This window comes from Salvia miltiorrhiza, chromosome 4, assembly GCF_028751815.1.
Source record: "Salvia miltiorrhiza cultivar Shanhuang (shh) chromosome 4, IMPLAD_Smil_shh, whole genome shotgun sequence".
In the NCBI taxonomy this organism is placed as follows: domain Eukaryota; kingdom Viridiplantae; phylum Streptophyta; class Magnoliopsida; order Lamiales; family Lamiaceae; genus Salvia; species Salvia miltiorrhiza.
In genome coordinates, this window is record NC_080390.1 from 148,135 (window position 1) to 150,968 (window position 2,834).

General features: G+C 45.4%; 1 protein-coding gene across 1 annotated transcript; it reads left to right on the forward strand.

Annotated features, from left to right (window-relative positions):
* The first annotated feature begins 1,302 nt into the window (after window positions 1–1,302).
* Window positions 1,303–2,834, forward strand: LOC131022818 (phospholipase A(1) DAD1, chloroplastic-like). The gene is given in 4 exon segments (XM_057952345.1): window positions 1,303–1,659; window positions 1,661–1,834; window positions 1,836–2,175; window positions 2,178–2,834. Coding segments are annotated over 4 exon segments (1,242 nt in total). The 5' UTR covers window positions 1,303–1,398; the 3' UTR covers window positions 2,645–2,834.

Consider the following 2,834-nt stretch of genomic DNA (forward strand, 5'->3'; position numbering starts at 1 on the left):
ATTCTTAATACATTGTATTATTGTTTTTTTTTATAACAATCCAAGATCATACATTAATGGTTGTCCATGTGCTTCATGAGTTGCACAGCGGTTCGGATTCACTGTGGGATGAGGCACGTGGTTCTTGAAGTTTTTCACGCTCATCGTGAAGCAAATAGAGCGGCTCACGAGCTTGCTCGTTTTTCCTTTTCTTGTAAAGATGTAATGATGTGGAAGTTTGATTTCCCTATCTGACTTCTAGATATTGTTCGTTCCGATTTTGATTAATACAATTCCCTTTTTAGTTTCAAAAAAAATAAATTATTTTAAGTTAGTACTATATACATAAGGAAGAAATTTATCCTCTCAGTATATAAATAGTTATAGTGTTTTTATATTTGCATGTTTAACTACAGCTCCAAACTATTCAATATATATAATAGTTCTTACTTCTTTTAAGAAAGTCACGATTTAATCGTTCTTGTCTTAAAATGCAAAAAAAGTATTGGATAGGGGTAGGTAGGGCATATAAGCCAGGGGAGGGCGAATATATTACGCAAAAAAAAAAAGTATATATGTATCAAAAAGAAATAAAATACTTAAAGTATAATTTATTTATTTTAAAATAATTATGCCGAAATGAAATAATACACGGTCGTTCGAATTTAAAGGATTAGATAGGACTAAATTAGATTAATCTTATAATATCTTGTTCGGTTGGATGGATACAGCCCATGATTCAATCTTAGAATAATACCATATAGGAATAGTCTTGAGTTACCCCTATGACAAAATTAGTCTTAAGCCAATTCAATCTTAAATAATTTCGAGCTAATTTAATTTCGGCAAGACGGGATGAAGTGAATAATTGGAGGAGGGTAGCATCTTACCACTGAAATGAGCTGCGATTTGTGTTGAAGCCAATTACATAATTTACATAGAGATCTACTATTGATATAAACCCAAAAAAAAGGAAATGATTCAGGAAAATGTAATGATTTGATTAAATTTGGTTGAGATAAGATTAGGAAAGATGCAATGCAACGAGTATATGGTGGGACCATTTGAATTTTGTTTGAATAAAGTTGCGTCAATAGCTAGACCAGTGCAGTAGTAATTGGAAAAAAAAATGAGGGACGCGTAAGCAAAATCCCAATCATAAAACGTTTTTCAACTCTCCATTAATTTTCAAGTCAGATTTTGTAGGAGTCCCCACAACCTATCTAAGGAAACCCAACCCAACCAACTCCTCCGCAGCCTAAAAATCTTCTCTCTTTCCTCTCTCCTTCTCTCTCACTCTCACTATAAATTCAGTCTCACTTGCTACCCTATATTAATGTCCAAAACTCTACTCACCACAATAACAACTAACTTCTCTCTCTCTCTCTACATATCTCTGCGGATAAATTAAATCCTACTATGAAACTTGGCTCTGGGATTGCAACGCAGTCCAATTTGAATGTGCTAATGATGAGCTCAACCCAATCACTGCCGCAGAAATGTAGTTTGAAGATTAAAAACATTGATTCTTGGAATCCAAAAGGAAATATGTCGATTAGCTGCGGCGAATCCCTTGTCTCCCGCGCCAAGAAAGTGAGGGATAAATGGATGGAATTTCAAGGGATCAAGAACTGGGAGGGCTTGCTGGACCCACTCGACGACGACCTCCGCCGCGAGATTCCTCCGCTACGGCGAGTTCGTCGACGCCGCCTACAAGTGCTTCGACTTCGACACCTCATCGCCCGGCTACGCCACGTGTCGCTTCCCCGACAGCTCCCTGCTCAGCCAGTGCGGCCTGGGCCGGAGCGGCTACAGGGTCACCAAGAGCCTGCACGCCACCTGCGGGCTCCAGCTCCCCGGCTTGGGCCCCAGAGTGGGCCTCGGCCCAGTCCAGCTGGATCGGCTACGTGGCGGTCTGCCACGACAAGACCGAGATCGCCCGCCTGGGCCGCCGCGACGTCGTCATCGCCTACCGCGGCACCGCCACGTGTCTCGAGTGGCTCGAGAATCTGCGCGTCACGCTCGGCGCCCTCCCCGCCGACATGGCGGCGGCCGACAACGACTCCATGGTTCAGACCGGATTCCTCAGCATGTACACCTCCCGCACCGCCGCAAGGAAGAGCCTGCAGGAGTCCGTGCGCGAGGAGGTGGAGAAAATCCTCCATAAATACGCCGACGAGCCGCTCAGCATCACCGTGACGGGCACAGCCTGGGCGCGGCGCTGGCGACGCTGACGGCGCACGACGTGGCGACGACGTTCAAGCACGCGCCGCTGGTGACGGTGGTGTCCTTCGGGGGGCCTCGGGTGGGAAACAAGAGCTTCCGAGGGCAGGTGGAGAAGAGCGGGACGAAGGTGCTGCGGATCGTGAACGCCGACGATCCGATCACGAAGGTGCCGGGGTTCGTGCTGAACGAGGACGCGCGGCTCTTCAACTGGCTGCAGAGGCGCGTGGAGGAGACGCAGTGGGTGTACGCCGAGATAGGGAAGGAGCTGAAGCTCAGCAGCCGCGACTGCGCCAGCCTCAGCAGCGGGAGCGTCGCCACGTGTCACGATCTCAAGACGTATCTGCATTTGGTGGATAATTTCGTGAGCTCCAACTGCCCGCTCAAGAGGGTGCTGCTGGAGAGAGCTCAGGAGGAGAAGCAACAAATTCTTTGTGGATAATTCAAATTTTTGGATCATTATTTGATTGATTCATTAATTTTGCATGTGTATATGTAACACATTCATCACCCCACAGCCCTATCTGATTAATTGAAGATGGTGGCTATTTTTTTAGTATAGAATGATCGATTTCTAGATATATGGTACAGAAATATATACTCCACTTGGTAAATTAAACCAAGGTTTTGCA